General features: G+C 42.6%; 1 protein-coding gene across 3 annotated transcripts in view; it reads right to left on the bottom strand.

Annotated features, from left to right (window-relative positions):
• CMTR1 (cap methyltransferase 1) overlaps window positions 1-22,111 on the bottom strand; it is a 50,476-nt gene that overhangs the window by 6,812 nt on the left and 21,553 nt on the right. For 2 of the 3 annotated variants that reach the window (XM_047859105.1, XM_047859106.1), the window contains exons 9-18: window positions 18,949-19,147; window positions 18,041-18,159; window positions 15,428-15,524; window positions 14,976-15,108; window positions 14,085-14,264; window positions 3,284-3,340; window positions 2,462-2,519; window positions 1,892-1,960; window positions 1,128-1,259; window positions 21-143 (exon numbers count right to left, since the gene is read on the bottom strand). In XM_047859105.1, coding sequence (XP_047715061.1) covers window positions 21-143; window positions 1,128-1,259; window positions 1,892-1,960; window positions 2,462-2,519; window positions 3,284-3,340; window positions 14,085-14,264; window positions 14,976-15,108; window positions 15,428-15,524; window positions 18,041-18,159; window positions 18,949-19,147 — 1,167 coding nt within the window. The remainder of the gene's footprint in view (window positions 1-20; window positions 144-1,127; window positions 1,260-1,891; window positions 1,961-2,461; window positions 2,520-3,283; window positions 3,341-14,084; window positions 14,265-14,975; window positions 15,109-15,427; window positions 15,525-18,040; window positions 18,160-18,948; window positions 19,148-22,111) is intronic. The other variant, XM_047859107.1, reaches the window with a different exon arrangement.

The following is a 22,111-nucleotide window of genomic DNA, read 5'->3' as shown; positions in this document are numbered from 1 at the left end:
TGAGCAGAACCACCTCTGACCTCCCCTTTCAGTTCATGGACGATCTCCACAGACAGCAGAGTATCCCGGGGTAGCTCTGTCTTCAGGTCTAGCTTGACCCAGCGGTCTGACTGGCGGCCGTCCCACGTGTAGATCTGGGACTTCTACAGGCAGAGAGAAAGGGCCTCATGAGGCAGGCATGGAGATTGAGGGGTGAGTGCTCAAAAGAGCTTTCAGTTGGCGGTTATAAGCTGATGGGGCTGGGAAATGTCAGAAGAAAATGTCTAGGAGAGATTAGTGTTATACTTCAACGACAGGGATCTGGCTCAGTCCTGGTGGTAGGGAACAGGCCCAGGGCCTAAGGCCAAAAGGCCAAAAGGCCTAAGTCCAGGGGTATCTGGGTGGCTCAGTTGGTTAAGTGTCCAACTTTGGCTCAGTCATGGTCTCTTGGTTCAAGGGTTCGAGCCCTGTGTCAGGCTCTGTGCTGACAGCTCAGAGCCTGCTTCAGATTCTGTGTCTCCTTCTCTCTCTGCCCCTCCCCTGCTCATGCTCTGTCTCTCCCTCAAAAATAAACAAACATTAAAAAAAAAAAAAAAAAAAAGGCCCAAGTCCATGATTAGTGACCCTCAAAAAAGATCAAGCTTATGGAGCACCTGGGCCTGGGTGGCTCAGTTGGCTGAGCACTTTTTTTTTTTTTTTTTTTTTTTTTAAGTTTATTTATTTGTTTTGGGAAAGAGAGAGGCAGAGAGAGCGAATCCCAAGCAGGCTCCACGCTGTCAGCACAGAGCCCGATGGGGGTGGTGTTACAAAGAAATGGCTGCATGGATTCAAGCCACAGGAGCCTGCTGACAATCCTGTTGGCCTAGGAAGCTTAATATCACAAGAAAAGAAGCAGTGTTCCCTTTACAATGCACAGAGATGAATACGCAAATGTGAATGAATGAAAAACTGAATGGATGAATGACACTTGGCTAACTCACAGAAAGGAAGTGAAGCTTTAAGAAATACCTTCCCTGGGGTCAAAGCCCCAGCTCCCTAGTGCCAAGAGAACACGCACCGAGGGTGGCAGGCAGCTGTCCAGACTCCCACAGACACAGAGCAAGGTTCCACCACCCCGACAGTAGAGAGGAAGCCAGCAACAGACTTACCCCCAGACCGATGAGGAACTTCTGCTCGCTGCCAGACACCATGCAGCGGTAGTCAAGCACTGGGCGGATCTTCTCCAGGGTTTTGGAGGTGAGCAGCGTGGGCTTATAGCTGAAGATGTCAATCTCAGTGCCCTGCAGCCCCGGGTCAGAGAAAACATGGCTGGGTTGGGGGAAGGGACAGGCGCTCAGTATGGGTGCCTGTATGAGGGATGGGGGCAGGCTGGGAGAGGCGAAGGACAGGAAGCACTTGCTCTCTGAAACATGCCCCCCTGCTCTCCCTAACCATGCACTAACTGGGATCTAATTCCATCTGCTTGGAGTGTTCCTTTAGGACCTATTAGAAGAGGCTGGGAAGGGAAAGAACACCAACTCCCTGAGTACAGATCAATTTACCAGAGCTATAAGGAAATGCCGCCAGAATATATAAGCCACCCCTTCAATAAAACTGAAGGCGAGGACTCATCAGTAGTTGGTCTGAGAGCAGTTAAGTGACCACTCCACCCCACTCAGAAATATGTACACATGCTACTTTTCTGAGGTCATCTGGAACCTCATTCTCCAGTCCGTGACCCCACAAAACCAGCACAACGGCCCCATAATCTGGGCTAGATTTAAATGAAGCCCAGCCCCTCAGAATCCAGGAGGTGCCTACACAAGCCCTCTGGAGGCCAGGCATCTGGAGGGAGGATGGCACGGGTCTGATACCTTCCACATCTAAAGATAGGCCTCTCTGACTTTTTATTTTCAACAGATACCAAACTCACCTGGATTAGCTCAAAGAACTTAGATTTGGGGTCTGAGGAAGAAGGAGCAACTCGAGCCTGGTCTGGGATCTGAAAGGAGCCAGCAAAGAGCTTTGATTTGCAAATGTACTTTCAACGAAAGCTGTGTGTATGCACATGCAGGCGAGGGAATAGGTCCAGACAGGGGAAGAGGCAATGGCCCCCAACAAAGGGGGCTAGAAAGCAGGAGATGGGAGTGGGTAATCCAGTCCCTGCCTCACTTCAAGCCCTGTGGTTGCACACCACAAAGGCCCCTTCCCTCTGTCTGGGACTCACTGTGGGCAGAGAGTTGCTGTATAGGGCCCTGGCAACAAAATGAGGCCTGGTCACCCACCACCCTTGTCCTTTTTGACCCAACTGCAGGACCACAATGTCAGTGAAAGGGCCAAAAAGGTAACTCCTGACAATGCTAAGACGTCTAACTCTGGAACCCTGTGAGGGTAGGGAGACGTTTACATGTAAGGAGAAACCCTAAGTAGACAGGGTTGGTCAATCCATTCTTCTCTACGGCTTCCCTGCTCTGGAGTAATAATGGGCTAGGGAGATGCTCACCCCCCAAAGTCGAAGGCACTCTTTCCGGATCTCTGCCTGCCGAGGCTCACTCAGGGTTCTGGGAAAATAAAACCAACAAGTGATTAAAACCTCCAAGAGGTACAAGGAGTGTGCATCCCATGCACCCCTCAGAACTCCCAAGAGAGGAAGCCCAGATGAATAAACGTGTGTGCACACAGAGGCCATGCTGCCATTAGCCCAGGATGCTTACAACACTCACATGGCTCTGCCCCTTAAGGAGGGGGGATCAGATGTAGACAAAATGGATGACCTCCCCTTCTCACCACAAAGGGAAGGAAGACTACCCTCCCGATCACCCTGAATGCCAGAGTTCCCCACACACTCTCCTCTCTGAGCATGTTCTGGCTTTTCCCCTGCTGATACACATTAAGTCCATCCGAATGGATGCCACTATGCTCCAGAAAGCTTTATCAGCTTATGCTGACCCCCTACCAGAAGAATGGTTTTCTTAGACCAGTCCTATCTCCCCTCTCTTGATCACTCTTTATTCTGTGTCCCCTCAACATTATGCATTCTACTCATACTATGCCACTCTACACCCTCTGATGCACCCTCTACATTCCTCCTGTATCCTTTTCCTGGGGTACTCTTATCTGCCTAAACACAAAGTCTTTGAGGGCAAGGTTCATGCCATCTACTTCTCTGGTATGCTTCACAGACCACAGCAGAGTAAAAGATTAAAAAAAAAAAATAGACGTTTTTAAATGTTTGTTGAAATGAAATAAATAGCTCAGAGGAGGGAGCAAAATGAAAAGATCTTTCCTTGAAATAAAAGAATTCTGGGGAGTGGGCAACACTCACGTGTCTTGAACAAAGGCATGGATTTTGGCCAGAGCTTTGATCTGCAGACTACAGTGGCTAGAGAGAGGGGGGGAAAAAAAAGATTTAATTTCAGAAGGATTACCAAAAAAGGCAAAAGATATCAAAAAAGAGAAGCTCAGCCAGAGCAGTGGCCATCTACATCTGGGGGAGAGGGGCTGGAGAACTGAAAGAGAACCCCCTTGACTACACCCCAAGATACAGTTACATGGGGCCTGCTAAAGGCTTACGATAAAGCAGAACTGAGTCAAACCCGCTAGACACCCAGCTCCCAAGTCCTGCTAAAAGGAAAGTTCTGATCCCATCCTTAAAAACTTGAAAGCAGTAGTGAATTAATTCTAAATAAAGCAACGACAAAGCCCAGACCCAGTTCAGCTGCAGACTGAACTGACTCAACCCACCTACACTAGCAGCTGCCCTTGCTACTTTAATCCCCACTATCCTTTTATACAATGTCTGGCATTAAATTAAAGAGTGTGTGACATGTGATAAAGCAAGAAAATGTGACCAGCTAACAAGAGGGGAAACAATCCAATAGCAGAAGATCCAGAAATGGTCCAGATGTTCATATTATCAGACATGGCCCTTAAAATAACTGAAAAACATATTAAAGGATCTAGTAGAAAAGATGTACAACATTCATGGACAGATAGAGAATTTCAGCAGAGGTACAGAAACCATATTTCTAAAAAACCAAGATTCTAGGATTGAAAACTATGATATTAGAGATGAAGAATGATTTTGATGGGCTTATCACCATACTGAAAACAGCAGAGGAAAGAATCAGTGAACTTGGTGATAATGAGGTCAACAGAAACTCAAACCAAAACATAAAGAGAGAAAAAAGTGAAAAAAAAATACCAGTATTAGAACTCTACAGGACAATAGCAAACAGTTAAACATAAATAAGTAGAGTCTCATAAGCAGAAAAAAGAATAAGACAAAAATACTAACAAGATAATAGCCAAGAATTTTCCCAAACTGGTAAATGAAATCAATCCACAGATCCAAGGTCAGAGAACCCCAGGCAGAATCAGTACAAAGAAAACCATATATAAACACACTGTGGTCAACATGTTGAAAACAAAGATAAAGGGAAAATCTTAAAAGCACTCAGAGGAAAAAGGACACATGATATGCATGAAAACAGTAACAGTAATGACTGACTTCTCTCATCAGAAACAAGGAAGGCAGAAAACAATGGAACATTATCTTTAAAGTGCTGAAAGAGAAACACGACCAACCTCAAATTCTATATCCAATAAAAGTATCCTTCAAAGAGGAGAGGGAAATAAATACATTTTCAAAAGACAAATTACTCCAGCATACTTGCACAATAAAAATAGGCTAAAAGAAATTCTTTAGGCCAAAGGGAAAGGATTCCAAACAGAAACCCAGTTCTGCAAGAACTAGAAATGAAGAACACCAAAATGTGTAAATAGGTCAGTAGATACAAAGGACCTTTTTAAAAAATGTAAATGTACATATGCAGGCATACCTCGTTTTATTGCACTTCACATTACTGCACCTGACAGATAATGCATTTTTTACAAATTGCAGGTGGCAACCCTGTGTTGACCAAGTCTATTGGTGCCATTTTCCCAACGGCATTTGCTCGCTGCATGTCTCTGTGTCATATTTTGGTAATTCTCATAATATTTCAAACTTTTACATTATTGTTATATTTGTTATGGTAATCTGTGATCAGTGAACTTTGGAGCCTGAAGATGTGGCTGAATTGCTATAAAACTTTATCAGATGAGGAGGTGCTTCTTATGAATGAGCAAAGAAAGTAGTTTCTTGAGATGGAATCTACTCGTGGCGAAGATGCTGTGCAGACTGTTGAAATGACAACAAAGGATTGAGAGTATTACATAAACTTAGCTGATAAAGCAGTGTCAGGGTTTGAGAGGATGGACTCCAATTTTGAAAGAAGTTCTGTCAGTAAGATGTTATCAAACATCACATGCTACAGAGAACCCATTCATAAAAGGAAGAGTCAATCAATGTGGCAAATGTCATTGTCTTATTTTAAGAGACTGCCACAACCATCCCAACCTTCAATAATCACCACCCTGATCAGTGCTCAGCAGCCATCAGCACTGAGGCAAAACCCTGCACCAGCAAAAAGATTATGACTCACTAAAAGCCCCGACAATGGTTAACATTTTTTTTTAGCAATAAAGCATTTTTTAAATTAAGATTTGTACATTGTTTTTTGTACACAGTGTTACTGCACACTTAGTAAACTATAGTATAAACACAACTTTATATGCACTAAGAAACAAAAATTAATTTGACTTGCCATATTGCAATATTCACCTTACTGCAGTGATCTAGAACCAAACCTGCAGTATCTCTGAGGTATGCCTGTACAGGCAGATATACTTTAAATCTCTTTAAAAGATGATATAGACTTTATGGTTTAAAATAAAAATAATAGCAAGCTAAAGTAGGGTTTATATAAAACAAGAACACAAAGGCAGAACTGTAAATGCATATATACTGTGGTAATAAGGTTCTTACATTGTTCATAAAGCAGGATACTCTTTGAAAGTAAACCATGATAAATTAAAGATGAATACTGTTATCTTTAAAAGAGCTAAAATAACTCTCAACAATAGCCAAATTCTGGAAAAAGCCTAAATGTCCATCAACTGATGAATGGATAAAGAAATTGTGGTTTATATACACAATGGAGTACTACGTGGCAATGAGAAAGAATGAAATATGGCCCTTTGTAGCAACGTGGATGGAACTGGAGAGTGTGATGCTAAGTGAAATAAGCCATACAGAGAAAGACAGATACCATATGGTTTCACTCTTATGTGGATCCTGAGAAGCTTAACAGAAACCCATGGGGGAGGGGAAGAAAAAAAAAAAAGAGGTTAGAGAGGGAGAGAGCCAAAGCATAAGAGACTCTTAAACACTGAGAACAAACTGAGGGTTGATGGGGTATTGGAGGGAGGGGAGGGTGGGTGATGGGCACTGAAGAGGGCATCTTTTGGGATGAGCACTGGGTGTTGTATGGAAACCAATTTGACAATAAATTTCATATATTAAGTAAATAAATAAAAAACAAATAAATAAAAGAGCTAAAATATAAAACAAAAAGACATAAAAAAGAAAAAATCCAAGGAGATATAAACGAATATTAAAAAATACCAACCAGCCCCCCCAAAAAAGGAAGGAACTGAGAAACAAAAAGAAAACAGGATAAAGAGATACTAAACAACCAAGATAAGAGGATTTAAAAAAAAAGTTTTTTTAATGTTTATTTTTGAGAGAGACAGAGTACGAGCAGGGGAAGGGCAGAGAGAGAGAGGGAGACACAGAATCCAAAGCAGGCTCCAGGCTCTGAGCTGTCAGCACAGAGCCTGACACGGGGCTCAAACCCACGAACTGTGAGATCATGACCTGAGCCGCAGTCGGACACTAAATCAACTGAGCCAGCCAGGTGCTCCAAGATAGAGGATTTAAACCCAAACATATCAATAATTACATTCCATGTAACTATACTAAACACTCTAATTATAAGGCAGAGACTGTCACACTGCATAAGAAAGTAAGACCCAAGCATATGTTATTTATAAAGACAAACACAGGTTGAAAATAAAAGGACTTAAAAAGATAAACCAAGCAGGGGTATCTGTGGCTCAGTCAGTTAAGCATCTGACTTTAGCTCAGGTCACGATCTCATGGTTCCTGAGTTCGAGTCCCACATGGGGTGAGCTAGAGACCTGCTTCGGGTGAGCTCCAGCCACACTTTGGATGAGCTCGAGCCCCACTTCGGCCTCTGTGCTAACAGTGCAGAGCCTATATAGGATTCTCTTTCTCTTCTCTTTCTCCCTCTCTCTCTGCCCCTCGCTCACTCACACTCTCTCAAAAATAAATAAATGAATTGAAGAAAAAAAGACAAATCAATACTAAGCAAAAGAAAGTTGATGTGACTATATTAATACCAGATGAGGTAGACTTCAAGACAAAGAGTATTACTAGAGATAAAGAAGGATATTTCATAATGACAAAGGTCAATTCATTAAGAATAACAGAATACAGATTTAGAGACTAATAACCCTTATGAACACAGACTCAACTCAATAAAATATTAGTAAATCAAATACAGAATATATAAGAATGATATTCATAACCAAAGCATATTAAAAAATGCAAGACTGGTTTGCCATCTGAAAATCATTCAATGTAATTCACTGTATTAATGGAATAAAGAATAATACCATAATAATTTCTATAGATACAAAAAGGATCTGACAGAACTAAACATCCATTCAAAATAAAAATGCTCAACAATCTCAAAATAGAAGAAAACTCAATCTGATAAAGGACGTCTACAAAAACCTATTGCCAACACCACATTTAATGAAAGATTAAACACTTTATGCTTAAAATTAAGAGTAAGGCAAGGCTGTCTGCTTTTATCACTTCAATTCAACATCAAATTGAAGGAATTAGTCATTTCAATAAGGCAAGAAAAAAACCAGAACTACCATATGATCCAGCAATTACACTTCTGGGTATTTATCCAAAAGAACTGAAATCAGGATCTTGCAAAAATATTAGCACCCCCATGTTCACTGAAGCACTATTCACAGTAACCAAGATGTAGAAACAACCTAAATGTCCACTGACAGATGAACAGATAAAGAAAATGTGGTAATATATATACAATGGAATATCTTTTTAAATTTTAAGTAAACTGCACACCACATGTAGGACTTGAACTCACAACCCCAAGATCAAGAGCCACACGCTCTACCCACCAAGTCAGCCAGGCACCCCTTTACATACAATAGAGTATTTAGACAAGAAAGACAGAAAGAAAAGAAAGAAAGAAAAGAAAGAAAAGAAGGAAAGAAAGAAAGTAAGTTAGTTAGTTCTAGGCATCCAAACTGGAAAAAAAAAAAAAAAAAGTAAAATTATCTCAGTTCACAGACAGCATAATCTTTCATGCAAAAAAACCCTAAAGATTCCACCAAAAACTATTACAACTAATAATCAAATCTGGCCAATTTGCAGGATACAAAATCAACACACAAAAACCAGTCATTTCTACACAATAATGAATAATCTGAAAGGATGAAGAAAATAACTCCATTTACAATAGCATCAGAAAGAATAAAATACTCAGAAGTAAACTAAAGAAGTGTAAGACTTGTACACTAAAAGCTACAAATCACTGCTGACAAAAATGGAAAAAGACATAAATGGAAAGACATCCTGTGATCATGGATTGGAAGACTCAATATTGTTAACAAGACAATATTATCTAAAGCAATCTACAGATTCAATGTAATCCCTTTCAAAATCCCAAAGGCAATTTTTGCGAAAATGGAAAAACCCATCCTAAAATTCATATGGAATCTCAAGGGGCCCCATAGCCAGAACAATCTTGAAAGAGAAAAACAAACTGAAAGTCTCATATTTCCTAGTTTCAAAACTTACTACAAAGCTAGAATAATCACAACTGTGGTTCTGGCATAAAGATAGGCATACAGAACCAAAGGTACAGAATAGACAGCCCAGAAGTAAACCTCCGCATATATGATCAAATGATTTTCAACAAGGGTACCAAAACCATTTCATGAGGAAAGAATAGTCTTTTCAACAAATGGCGCTGGGAAAACTGGTTGTCTACATGCAAATGTATGAAGTTGGACCCTTACTTTATAACATCTACAAAAATTAACTCAAAATGGGTCAAAGACCTAAAGATAAGAGCTAAAAGTATAAAACACTTCGAAAAAAGCACAGTGAAAAGTTTCATGATGCTGGATTCAGCAACGATTTCCTGAATATTACACCAAAAGCATAAACAATCAAAGAAAAAAAAGAAATTGAACCACATCAAATTAAAATCTGTGCATTGAAGGACACAATCAATGCAGGGAAAAAAACACATAATGAGAGAAAATATTTTCAAATCATATATCTGATGAGGGATTAATATCCAGAATATTAATAAAGAATCCTACCATTTGACAATGAAAAACACCAATTTAAAAATAGGCAAAGGACTAGAATAGGCATTTCTCCAAAGATACACAAACAGCCCGATACGAAAATATACTCAATATCAAAAGTCAAAACTACAATGAGACACCACCTCACACCCATTAGGAGGGCTATTATCCAAAAAAACAAAAACAGAAACAAAAACAGACAGACAACAACGGGTGTTGGTGAGAATGTGGAGAAACTGGAACCCTTGAGCATGACTGTTGGTAACGTGAAGTAGGTCAAGTGTTGTAAAAAATAGTATGGCAGTTGTAGCTGCACCATTTTAAGCACAATTACCATAGGATCCAACAACTCCACTTCTAAGTGTATACACGAAAGAACTGAAAGCAGGGGCTCAGTTACTTGCACACCAATATTCAAAGCACTATTATGCACAGGAGCTAAAATGTGGGGACAATCCAAATATCCAACAACAGATGAATGGGTAAACAAAATGTGGTGTGTGTGTGTGTATATATATGTGTGTATATATATGTATGTATATATGTATACATATATATATATGGAATATTATTTAGCCCTACGAGGAATGGAATTCTGACACATGCTACAACATGATATAAACCTTAAAAACATTATGCAAAGTGAAATAAGCCAGACACAAAAGAACAAATATCGTTATGATTTCACTTATATGAGGTACCTAGAACAGGCAAATTCATCGAGCTTCAAGGTGGGAGAAATGGGGAGTTATTGTTTAATGGGTACAGAATTTCCGTTTTGGATGATTAAAACATTCTGGAAATATACAGTGATGATGGTTGCACAACAATGTGAATGTATTTAATGCCAGTGAATTATACTTTTTTTTTTTTAACATTTATTCATTTTTGAGAGACACAGACAGGGAGTGAGCATGGGAGGGGCAGAGAGAGGGAGACAAAATCTGAAATAGGCTCCAGGCTACGAGCTGTCAGCACAGAGCCCGACGTGGGGCTCAAACCCACAAACTGTGAGATCATGACCTGAGCTGAAGTCAGACACTTAACCGACTGAGCCACCCAGGTGCCCCAGAATTACACATTTTAAAAATAGAGGCACCTGGGTAGCTCAGTTGGTTAAACCTTCAACTTCAGCTCACGTCACAATCTCATGGTTTGTGGGTTCAAGCCCCACCCCACGGTCGGCTCTGTGCTGACAGCTCAGGGCCTAGAGCCTGCTTCGGGGAGAGAGAGAGAGAGAGAGAGAGAGAGAGAGAGAGAGAGAGAGGGAGGGAGAGAGAGAGAGTGTGTGTGTGTGTGTGTGTGTGTGTGTGTCTCTCTCTCTCTCTCTCTCTCAGAGCCTGCTTCGGAGTGTCTGTGTGTGTGTGTGTGTCTCTCTCTCTCTCTCTCTCTCTCTGCCCTCCCCTGTTTGCATTCTCTCTCAAAAATAAACAAATAAAAAGGGTCAAAGTAGGGGGCACCTGGGTGAGTTTGAGCCCTGCAACGGGCTTTGTGCTGTCAGCAGGCTCTGTACAGAGCCTGCTTGGGATTCTCTCTCCCTCCCTCTCTCTCTCTCTCTCTCTCTCTCTCTCTGGCACTCCCCTACTTATATTCTCTCTCAAAATAAATAAACTTAAAAAAAACTTTTTTTAACTTCTGTTTATCAAAATATACCATTAAGAAAATGAATAGGCATGTCACACATTAGGACAAAATATTCACAACACACATATTTGAAATCAGACTTGTATTCAAAATATAGAAAATAGAAAATATATTACAATTTAATAAAAAGAGGGGCACCTGGGTGACTCAGTCAGTTGAGCGTCTGACTCTTGATTTTGCTCAGGTCATGATCCTAGGGCTATGGGATTGAGTCCCATGTCAGCCTCCATGCTGAGCATGGAGCCTGCTTGGGATTCTCTCTCTTTCCCCAGCTTGTGCTCTCACAAAGAAAAAAAAAAAAAAAAAAAAAAAAAAAAAACTTTTTAAAAAAAGTTTATTTATTTACTTTGAGAAAGTGAGGAAAGGGATAAGAGGGAGAGAGAGAATCCCAAGAAGGCTCCGCACTGAGAGTGTGGCTTGATCCCACAAACCGTGAGATCATGAGTCACATGTTCAACAGCCAATAAACACATGAAAAGAGGTTCAACGTCATTAGTCACCACAGAAATACAAATCCAAACCACAATGAGCTATCACTTCACAGAACTATTATCAAGAATAAAAAATAAAACAAGTTAAAAAAAAAGAAACTGAAAACCAACCCCCCTCCCCCAAAAAAGACAAGAAATAACAAGTGCTAGAGAGGATGTGGAGTAGAGAACCCTTGTGCAGTGATGGTAGGAATGTTAATTGGTACAGCCACTATGGAACACAGTATAGCATTTTCTCAGAAAATTAAAGGTATAAAACTACCACAGTCCAGCAATTCTTCCAGGTATTTATCAAAAGAAAACAAAAACACTAATTTGAAAAGACATATGTCCCCCTAGATTCATCACACCATTATTTATAGCCAAAATGTGGAAGCAATCTGAATGTTCAACAGATGAATGGACAAATAAAATGTATATATACAATGGAATATTACTTGGCCACAAAAAAGAATGAAATCTTACTATTTCCAACAATACGGATGGATCTAGAGGATATTATGCTATGTGGAATAAGTCAAAATAAGAAAGAAAAAGACAAAAACACTTATATGTAGAATCTAAAACACAAAACAAATTAACAAATAAAACAGAAACAGACTCACAGAGAACCAACTGATGGTTGCCAGGAGGGAAAGAGTGGAGGGGGAATGGACAAAATAGGTGAAGGAGATTAAGTGGTGCAAGTGGTACAATCTTCCAGTTAAATAAATGAGAGATGGGAATGTAACATATAGCACAGGGAATATAGTTAACAATATCGTAACAACTTTATATGGTAACAGATGGTAACTAGACTTATCATAGTTACCATTTCATATATGTATATAAATGCTGAATCACTATGTTGTACACCTGAAACTAACACAGATACTTAATTAACTATACACACACACACACACACACACACACACACACACACACACAAACAAAAATAGAACCCCCCACCAGAATAGCTAAAATGAAAAAGACTAACAATACCAAATGTTGGCAAAGATGTAGAATTCTCACACTCTGCTACAGGGAGTATAAACTCATATAAGCACTTGAGAAAACTGTATGGCATTAAAAAGTACTCATCTAACCTATGACCTACAATTTCCACTCTTGGGTATTTATCTAAGAAAGGTGAAAACATTTGTCCACCAAAATCGCTGTACAAGAATGTTTTAGCAGCTTTATTCAGAATAGCCCCAAACTGGAAATAAAGTGTCCATTAACAGAAGAATAAATTTGGTATGCCCATACAATGGAATACTATTCAGCAATAAAGAGGAACTAACACCACATGAGAGAATCTCAAAAATGTTATGGTAAGGAAAAAAGACAAATAAAACAAAAAACAAACACATAAGTGTGTATGTATATATGATTCCACTTACACTAAGTTCTAGAACGGGCAAAATCAGCCTAAGATAAAAATCAGAAGAGTGGTTACTTCCAGGTTGACTAGGTAGGGGCACAAAGAAATTTCCTGAGGTTAATTTTTTTTTTTTAATCTTAATAGGAATGTAGGCTATATGAAGATATGCATTTGTCAAAAATACACATAAGATCTGCATTTCAATTATGGAATTATCCATCAATCTTTAAAAAAAAAAAAGCAAACTGATTCATTGTAGGACTGCTTAAACACTGCACTATCGGGAGCACTGCAGAGTCCAGTTCCGCCATGCATCCACACACATTCATAGCAGATGGGAGCACGGTTCAGCAAACAGAAATGTTACAAAGCCCTGGCGTTGCTGACTCTAGACCAGTTCCCGGACCTTTCCTCATGTATAACACGCCGAAGCTTAGTATCTTCTCCACCGTGGTGCCTAGCATTACCATCAAGATGAAAGCGCTGATGTGGCAGTACTGTGCAAAGTTAAAACACTGCAGGATGGTGGGCAAATGGGTAAAGACTTTCTATCCTTCTGTGATTCTCCAGGGCCACCTATACCTTCAAACTTCCATGGGAGACAGGATTATACCCTTAGAAATGACACCAACACCTGTTTGGCCCTGTGAGAAAGCACTTCTACTGATTCACTGTTACTATACAACTCTCCAACTTACCTCAAAAAATTTTTCTCCAAGTTTTCCTTTAGAAAACTGAGTCAACTGTCAACTTTAAATTATTACCAATAACACGAAGGGGGCAGAAACCAAAAAAAGGCTTAAAACAAACAAACAACAACAAAAAAAACCCAGCATTCGGATCATGCATCTGAAGAATTCATGAACTGGCAAAAAAGTTTTATTACCAGAAATTTCCAAAGCATGTTGCATATTTGCTTTCTAGCCATCTCCTGTTTCCAAACAGGGAGTTTCACAAGGCAACAACCATGATGGCTTTTCACAAACAGAAGCAAATAGAGTTACTCCTGCCTCCAGGGACCGGGCACGGTTGCGCTCTATCAGCTTCCACTATCATATTCAGGCTCCCATGGGCAGGGCAACACCAACCAGGCTCCCACTGGCCACCCTAGGGACAGGGCATGGGAGTAGGACAAGGGTCCCCAAGGTCCCCCACGTCCCAGAGAGTCCTGGAACAAGCACACCAATCCTAGTTACCAATGTTTGGGAATCGACAAAGTGATACTAAGAGCCATTCAGTCCTTCAATCTCTGGTCTTCCTTGATAACTACAGTGGTATCAGCAAAAAACACTGGGTTTGCTTACCTCTCATTGGACCGTATCATGTAGTCAGTAAATTCATGGTCTCCCTTGATTACCTCCAAGGGGACCACAAGGTTGACATCAGAATCAGTGTTCCGCAGCTGGTTGAGTTTAATATTGACTGAGAAGAGGTAATCACGCACGTCATCTATGCCCACCTTCAGGCCCTTGCACACCACATACCTGGCAGAAGATACCCTGTCACTCCACTGAGCAAGGGCTTCTCCCCCACATTCCTCCTCCCCAAACTCCTTGCTGAGTCATAAAGCTAAAGAATCTTAAGTTTGTGCACAAAGAACAGTACCAATTCTGTGCTGCAAAAGTTCAATTCGATTCCTTCCTTTTTATGTTGGGCTATATTTCTACTCTCTGTGGCAGTGGTTCCCAACTGCCCGGTGTCAGGCTGGCTGTATCACTGTCACTAGGGAGTCTGTTAAATTACAGACCTTGTCAATCAGACTCCCCAGGAACAGGGCCCAGAAATCTGTGTTTTTAACAAGCCACCTAGCAATTCAGACTGGCCACGTCTTCTCTCATGTCATGCATGAGCACTGTGTCCCAACTAGGATGCCAATAGTGCCTCTGGTTGGTGGCCCTCCTGCCCTGGCCCAGCCCATAGGTGCCCTTTTCACTCTCTCTTTCCTGGACCAAGCCAAGGATCCCCGACCTAAGTGTGAGGAATAAGGCTTGTGGAGAAGGAGGCAGAAGTTGCACTGACACACCACAGAACCAGTAAGATCCAAATCTTGACTCCTCTTGGCTCTAATCACTTCCTTAAAATCAGGGTTTTAATGTAGCTTGAGTACGAGCTTGAGTAGTTATGCCAGAGAGCTGCACTTTTCTGTTCTAACATTTAGGCAACTAGTCTGATTAGAATGGAGAGGAAGGCTTTACCTCTCAGAGTTGGCAGGACGGCTGGTAATCGGCTTAAAGAGACACACTCGTTCAAAGCAGCAGTACAGCAGGTAGATGAGCCCCACGCTGAACGGTGTGAACAGGTCAAAGGTTTTACAGATGAAGTGGCCTCCTAGATTAGAGTGAAGACACCAACAGCCGTCAGTGGGCTCTTACCCAGTGGTAAGGTAGTCTGAAGGAGTAAATGTGACAAAGCCAGGGACCCAGCGCTCGGGTCCATTAAAAGAGGCAATTTAAGGGGTAGTCTCAGTTTTAGAGGGGACTCTGGGGGATTCTATTGCACTAACTTCCCTAAATTCCTCATTTAGCCAACTGACACCTGATTTAAGCAGGTTTTTTTTTTTTTCTTACTCCAAAATCCCATACGTGCTCGTGTCCAAACAGGGCCTCTAGCGGACCCCAGGCTGGGGAGACACCTGAGGAAGCGTTACCTGTTCGGACAACAGACAGCGCCATGAGGAACTGACAGAGCAGCAGCTGCTTGCTGAGGATCTCTTGCAGGTTCTCCTGTCCCTCCACTGAGAAACCCTGAAATGAGAGTATAAGAATCGGGAGTAGGAAAGAGTAGTGATGAGGACCTCGCTCATCCCTACTACATCTTCGTTAAGATTTCCTGAAGTGTTGGGGCGCCTGGGTGGCGCAGTCGGTTAAGCGTCCGACTTCAGCCAGGTCACGATCTCGCGGTCTGGGAGTTCGAGCCCCGCGTCGGGCTCTGGGCTGATGCCTCAGAGCCTGGAGCCTGTTTCCGATTCTGTGTCTCCCTCTCTCTCTGCCCCTCCCCCGTTCATGCTCTGTCTCTCTCTGTCCCAAAAATAAATAAACGTTGAAAAAAAAAATTTAAAAAAAAAAAAAAAAAAAAAAAAGATTTCCTGAAGCGTTTCCATTGATTTCCACCATCAGACTGATAAAAAATACAGCTCAGCGTTTAAATTATTTTGCACAGTCATATGGCTCCTCGCAGACGGAGCCAGTACCAGGACCCAGGCCTGACTCCTAGCACAGGGCCACTCTTCTGCTCCATCACTCCCAGGAGATACAACCAAGACTACTTTTCCAAGGAGATGGTCCAGAAAATTTTAAAACCCATTTGGGAACCCGGGGGAAGAGTAAGGCAGGGCAGAGGCAAAATACTGGCTGGTCACAGGCCAACTACAAGATAGGAAACAGAATGCCCTGGTCAGTCCAAGACCCTGAGAGTGCTGTGAATACTCTGCCTGGGCTTAGCCACTGTTCAGGCCCCAGGATGGTGATAGGTGAAAAGTTAACACAACTGACAGTCACAGTAATCTCGCTCTCTGCTAACCAAAACCCCCTTCCTGTCTCAAGACCTTGGAGCCTCTCCCTCTAGCTGGCAGGGTCTCTGGCCAGGGTGTTTGTTCAAAGAATGTGCCTTGCCACCCCTGGAGTGGTCTCCCTCTCTGTGAGATACCAGCAGGGAGCAGAGAGCCAAGCTCACACAGAAGTAAAAGAGGCTAGGAGTTGGAGGAGGGGGGAGAGGAGAGTTGTTTAATGACTACAGAGTTTCAATTTCACAAAAAGGAAAAAAGCATGGAAATCTGTTTCACAAAAATTTGAACATACTCAACACTACTGAACTTAAAAATGGTTGCAATGGGGGGGGGGGGGCGCCTGGGTGGCTCAGTCAGTTGAGAGTCCAACTCTTGATTTTGGCTCAGATCATGATCCCAGGGTCGTGGGATCAGGCCCTGCATTGTGTTCCACGCTGAACATGGAGCCTGCTTGGGATATATTCATTCTCTCTCTCTCCCCCGCCCTCTGCCCTGTTTGCACTCTCTCTCAAATAAAAAAATTAAAATTAAAAACAACTTAAAAAAATTTTTTAATGGCTGAGATGGTAAATTGTATGTGTGTTGTTGTTGTTGTTTTAACAATAACTTTCTTAAAATGTAAAGGATGCTGATGACTGTTAAGCTGGCACCAGCCAGGCCAGGTCTCCCTGCCTCAGTCCTACAAAGGTAATAGCTAAATGACTCAGAATCAGAAATTGTTTAACAATGTCCTCCAGATTTGTAGATGTTTCTCAAAATGCATGCCTGTTCACAGGGTCAATTAAATAAATAAATAAATATCCCAAGTCATCAGGCTCCAATGCCTAAACAGAAAGACAATCCTTGAGTTTGTGCTCTAGCTGCCACAATGCAACAACAGCCCCCCAAGCACTATCAGGCCCCCACATCTGCTCAGCTGGTGCAGCCCCTCCCTCTTCTCCCCCAAGCCTATCTGCTGTTCCCTGCCATGCACGGTGCTGTGGAAAGCCAAGGCATCTCAGAGCCTATGCTGACATCCTACACACTCCTTCACCTTTCCACATCGTTACTGCTTGAGAGGCCACCCAAGGAGCTCCAGAGGCTCTTCTCAATTCTAGCCATGTGACCCTGGAGCAACTGCCACATTCTGTCTTTCCTCTTAGTGAGTGGTGGCTTCCTCAAAAAAAGACTACCTGCAGCATCAGATTTCCAGGTGAGAAAGCTACAGTGGGCTCCCCTCTGTGCCTCAAGCAGCTGCCCGAAGAACAAGGTTCCTTGAATATTCACTTCAGCCCAATCACTGACAGGGCTTCCGGTGGATTCCCCTGAGCCACTGCCTTTGGTTATGTGGTCATCTTCAGCCCATCCAGAGGCTTAGGTATGGTCACGTAAGGACAGCCTCTACCAGGAGCCACACCCAGGTGACCAACGATGGAAATGTTCTTTCCAGTCAGTTTTGCGTAATCCATCTTAGTCATGGTTCTCCCCTACCATTTCTCACAGCCAACCGAGGCCCTTCGAAGAAGTGAGCTCAGAAGGTCCACTTGCTCTAAGCAAAGGTGTCCACAAAATCACAGCATTGACAAAGTTATCATTGAAAATATGTGCAGAAAGAATTAAAAAATGCATCATATATCCCTACTATCTGAATAGTGAACTACCATTTTCTAGGGCAGCCAAAAGGACCAAATAAAATAAAACAAAACAAAAGCAACTCTCAAGCTTCTAACATGATAAATCCCTAAAGCATCGCTCTATGGAGAACAGATCACCTACCCCATCAGCCATCAGAAAGTGGACACCCTTGCGATCTGTGTTATCCAGGACAAAATTCCGAAAAGCAGTGATGTTCTCTGGGCGGGTAATATCCCCATCTCCATCGATGCCACCCTCACCTGGCAGGACACAAGATTCACATTTAGCTCATCTGCCCTGTGGATCCTAGGAGCCGGGACACAAGCTCTCTGGGACTGTGAACACAGGTTCTCCTCAAGGACCCGGAGAAAAGGCCCTGTGAGGAGCAACTCAATGCAGAATCCACCCCGCAAGGCTGCCTTACAGTGGCAAAAACAAGAGGCAAAAACAGGGCCTGTTGTGATAAAGCAGAATTCAAAAAGAGTTGTCCAGCCAAGAGTCATCAATTGAAGTAGAGGGCCTTCCTCTTCAAGACTCAAGTTGTGTTTAAAGCACCTATATTTAGGAACCAACATCCACTTTTAAATAAGAACTGTTAAGAAAGAACTTGGGACTTTCTGCTAAATCACAACAATCAAGAAAGAGTGGAGGGGACTGCTGTGGGGCTGCTGAGCTGTCCGTTATCCAGTGAATTCCACACCCCGTGCACAGGCTGGAGATGGGCATGGAGTTTGTATTTGTTAATAACCCTGTCATTTCTCAGCTGGAGATCAGGCAGTTTCATTATCTCCTGTCACCACAAGAGAAGAAAAGGGGAATTAATATGGTTTTGATGAGAGTTTGCCTAGTGGAGTGTTTAACCTATATCCTACAGGCCTGGGGTAAAAAGGGAACGTCTAGAGGGAACGGAGATCTTCAGGACAAGGACTGGAAACCCCAGGCTGAGAGACCTAGGAAAGAAAGCATGCCAAGTGGATAATAACTGCATCTGACCTAAAGTCCCCACAGAGGACTCTCTCAAAGCCCGTCACCCTCCTCCATGTTCCTACCATAGTAGGGTTCGAAGAGCTCACTGGAGGCCGAGTAGAAGTCCTCCAGCTTGAAGTCATTTGGGCCCTTCAGAGTCATTCCAAAGCCCTTCGCATGCCACTTCTTCCTCCACAGCACATACTCAGAGAAACCGCCTGGGCCTGCGCAGACGTCAGCAAAGTACAGAAGCTCAGCTTCCCGGTCCTTTACCAGTGGTTTCTGCAAAGGTAAGTGGAGGACAGGGGAGGAAGGGAAAAAGTCTGGCTCAACGGGCAACAGGAAGGAGAATGCAGGGAGGTAAAACGAGCCTTTCAGCAAGCGGAGTGCAGAAGTCCCGCCAGGGCCACGACACCCAGGATATGTATCCTCTGTGATCATCACCCCCTGGAGTTGCCCATCCGTGCTTCAAAATACCCCTAATGCCTTTCAACTACATGGCCTGGCTCAGACTCCTAATAAAAACATCTTAATGGGAATCTGAGTATTCGTTTTTATTTCTGAGTCCTTTCCTTACCATATCCTGACTCTAAGAGTCCCATTGAGCAGAATAGATGCTGTGTCCCCCACTTACAGACAGGGAAAAAAGACACCAAGACACAAAGCAACCTGTTCGTAGCCTGTGTGCAACAAAGCTCAATCAGAATCCAGCTGGCCTGACTGCTGGACTCCGGTCTTCCTATCCAAAGTCTGAGAGGCTCAGGGTTCCTGGGTGGCTTAGTCGGTTGAGTGTCCGACTTCGGCTCAGGTCACGATCTCACAGTTTGTGACTTCGAGCCCCGAGTTGGGTTCTGTGCTGACAGCTCAGAGCCTGAAGCCTGCTTCAGATTGGGTCTCCCTCTCTCTTTGCCTCTCTCTCTCTCTCTCTCTCTCAACAATAAATAAAAAACATTAAGAGAACAAACAAAAACAAAGTCTGAGAGGCTCTAACATGTCTCCCTCCTGGTCACAGGGCCTACCTTTCCAAACCATAGCCTTTGCTTCCCTTCTCCCCTTCCTTCTTGGGTCTCCCTATTTTTTTCCAATTAACTTTTTATCTTGGAATAATTTTAGATTTACAAAAAAGTTGCAAAGACAGAGTTCTCATATACCCTTCATCCAGATTCCAATTCTGTCAGCATCTTACAAAATCTGTCAAAATTAAGAAACCAACACTGGTGCACTGCTATTAACTAAATTCAACTCGATTCATATTCCCTAGAGTCCTTGTTTTGTTCCAAGATCCAGTCCAATATATCACAGTGCTTTGAGTCTCCTCCTTTTACGCACTCCCTTCTCCTGCCTTTGCCCCTCTGCTAGCCAGAAGTACGGGGCAGTGCAGAGCTGGAGGCTGACAAGGCAGAGGGGGAAGGAGACACTGGCGTGGAGCTTCCAGGCAGCCCCCAGGGTACCCGCCCACACCTTAGGAATAACTAAATTACAACAAGTATTTGAATTTTTACTGGATTATAGTTTTTAACCCTCCAGTAGCTTTTAACCCTTAATCTGAAATTTATGCTGAACCAGCACTGGCCCATATTGTGTTTATCTTTTACACACCTGGCTCCAAGGCAGAGGGGATATACCACCTGCACACTGGTGACAACAAGAGGTTGAGCTCTAGAGCAGGTAACTAGAGGACCCTGAGGAACATCCAGCTAGAAGGAGCTTAGGCAGCTCAGCCTTCCCTCTCCATAGGTTTGTCTTGGCTGAGTACTTATCCAGAGTTCTGTAACTGCTAGATAAAGATCAGAAAGCTTTCAGGGAAAGAGCTGTAAGAAAGAAATGGAAAATACTAATGTTCACAATCTAGTCACTTTCTGGGTGAAAAGGGCCTAGCCTCTGATGATAGCTATCCTGCTTAACCAAAACAGTTGAAGAAGTCTCTGGACGTTAGCTAAAAATAAACTTCATCATCCTAAGATAAGCCCACCCAGGCATGCTGAGATGTATCAGTTCTTTCTCTTTTTTCCCACCAATCTGCCTCAGTATTCTTCCTTTCTGAGCCATCAATTATTCATATTTTTGGATTATATTCACTTGCACACATACAAAAAAGGCCTAACGGCATTTGCTGAGAACATTATGTAGCATTTTCTAGGCAGCCCAGTGGTAATGAGGCAGGGGTCACAAGTTTAAGGCCTGCACACACTGGAAAGAGGAAAAACAATGTTTCTCATCACTGGCTATGCCCTAACCCCAGGTTCTAGGCTCTCCAGGTGAGCCACTGGCCCAAAGGAAGACCAGGCAGAGGAAGGAAAATGAATCGGTCAAAGAATCTCACCTCCAAAAAGAGCACTTAAGTATGATCTCCATCTGTGATTTCAAGACCTCACAGGTCACGGCCAGAAGGTCTTTTCATAGAAAGGACAGCTGGGGTTCTCACCTCTGCCACTTACTGGCTGCGCAGTTAAGGGCAAGCATAAGATTTATGCCTCTAAGCTCACATTCCCTCAACTGTAAACTGGGATTAATGTAACTAATTTCTCAAGGCTGTTGTAGGATTAAAGTATCATATGTCAAAGATCTTTATAAACTGTAAATACTAAATGTAAGATGACACAACATTCAACTGATCAACTTCCTTGGAGTCAAAACTCTTGTCTTTTCCCATCTTTTTCCTCTTCCAATGCCTAGTGCAGTACTCCACACTCAGTAGGCACTTTATAAGTGCTATCTAATTTCCTCTAAGATAGCACTGAAACTTACAGATCTACATTCAATTTTTGTCTCCTGAGGCTATACAACGTTTACTACCTCAGCAATACCCCCAGGCACACAGAGCCTGCACATAACGTGCTAGCATATACCCAAAGAATCTTAAACTCTCTTCTTTCCGTTATCTCTTCCAATTCATATTTACCATTTGTTTCCCTACCTAGTCTCTTTTCTCCTTTTACCACAACCCACAGAACCAGAAACCCAGTAAAAAAATTCACAGTCCCCTCTGCTTCCCACCTCCAACCTCCTCACACCTATCTAAGCTTCAAGTTCTCCATGCTCTTATTCTAAAGTTTGTGTGATCCCAGAGCCACTGAGATTCTAGCAAACCCAGTGTGTGTCTGGACCTTCAGCCACTCCCATCTCTGCTGGGGATTGCTCTGGAGTGTCTCTGCTCGCCTGAAAAACACACCAAGACTACTGGGCTTGGCTATCACTCTGGTCCTCAGGGGAAAACAGAGATGAAAAGAGAGAAGAAAACACTAG

The sequence above is a fragment of the Prionailurus viverrinus genome, chromosome B2 (genome assembly GCF_022837055.1).
Source record: "Prionailurus viverrinus isolate Anna chromosome B2, UM_Priviv_1.0, whole genome shotgun sequence".
NCBI classification, from domain to species: domain Eukaryota; kingdom Metazoa; phylum Chordata; class Mammalia; order Carnivora; family Felidae; genus Prionailurus; species Prionailurus viverrinus.
This window is presented reverse-complemented; position numbering and strand designations above follow the sequence as displayed.